Source organism: Eimeria necatrix, genomic scaffold (genome assembly GCF_000499385.1).
Source record: "Eimeria necatrix Houghton genomic scaffold, Enh_scaff278, whole genome shotgun sequence".
In the NCBI taxonomy this organism is placed as follows: Eukaryota; Apicomplexa; class Conoidasida; order Eucoccidiorida; family Eimeriidae; genus Eimeria; species Eimeria necatrix.
Window position 1 is genome coordinate 12,890 of NW_013655266.1, and position 1,133 is coordinate 14,022.

Genomic DNA, 1,133 nt, shown 5'->3' on the forward strand with positions numbered 1-1,133 from the left:
AAACACTACCCGTATGCCCTTCTAGGCCCGACGCCGGGGAGCACAGGCCCTTACAAGTCCCTTAACAGAAGAAGAGAGCTCCAAACCCTCCACTCTAAACCCCAAAGGTCCTAAACCCTAAACCCTAAACCCTAAACCCTCCTGCCCTGCCCCGCTGCAGCAGCGCCTGCAGCTACTTGAGGGCATCTGGGCAGCACCCAACCGCAGCAAAAGAATTGCAAGTGCAGCAAAAGAAAAGAAATGTTTCAGAAATGTGAAAAACAAGAAATAGAAAATGCTGCAGTTGTGCTGCTGCTAATTTCAAATCTAGAGAGAAGAGGCAAACCCGCAGCCCCAAAAGGGGCCCCTACGCATGCATGCAGACAGCAGCGCCGTGCATGCATGCGTGCATGCATGCATGCATGCATGCATGCATGCATGCGCGCATGCACGCGAGCTGCCGGACTGCACGTATGCACTAGCGCTACACACGCATGCATGCATGCATGCATGCATGCACACCTGCATGCACACCTGCATGCACACCTGCATGCATGCATGCATGCACACCTGCATGCACACTTGCATGCACACCTGCATGCACGCCGCTGCACGCCTCCCTCCACGCCAGCCTACCAGCCTACCCGTCCCCCTGCCTGCCCGCATGCCCGCATGCCCGCATGCGCACCTGCATGCCCGCATGCATGCATGCGCGCATGCATGCACGCATGCATGCATGCATGCATGCATGCATGCATGCATGCGTGTCAGTGAGTGGCGGCGCGGAGGCGGTGGTAGGCGTCAGCCACGAGGCCCCCCACAGAGCTGAAGAGGCCCTGGGCAGTTTGGGAGGTGACAGCGCTCTTGACCTCCCCATACACCTGAGACCCCACAGCCACAGCTTCCTGGCCAATCCGCTGCGCCTCCGCCTGCAGTTCTGCTGCTTCTTCGCCGCTGGGCAGCAGGCAGCTGCTGCTGCTGCTGCTGCTGGGGGCCCCCCCCTCCACCAGGTACCCTGCGAACGCGGGGGCCCCCAAGGGGGCCCCCGCGGGGGCCCCCGCGGGGGGGGCCCCCACGTAGCTGTAGTACTGGGGGGCCCCCACTGACACGCACGGCAGGGGGGGCCCCCCCCCCCCCGGGGGGGCCCCCCCCCC

General features: G+C 62.8%; 1 protein-coding gene across 1 annotated transcript in view; it reads right to left on the reverse strand.

Moving 5' to 3' along the window:
- Positions 1 to 746: 746 nt before the first annotated feature.
- ENH_00037810 (ALVEOLIN1, related, related) overlaps positions 747 to 1,133 on the reverse strand; it is a gene marked incomplete at both ends in the record, with an annotated part of 5,732 nt that continues 5,345 nt past the window's right edge. The window contains one exon of the mRNA XM_013585169.1: positions 747 to 1,081. Coding sequence (XP_013440623.1) covers positions 747 to 1,081 — 335 coding nt within the window. The remainder of the gene's footprint in view (positions 1,082 to 1,133) is intronic.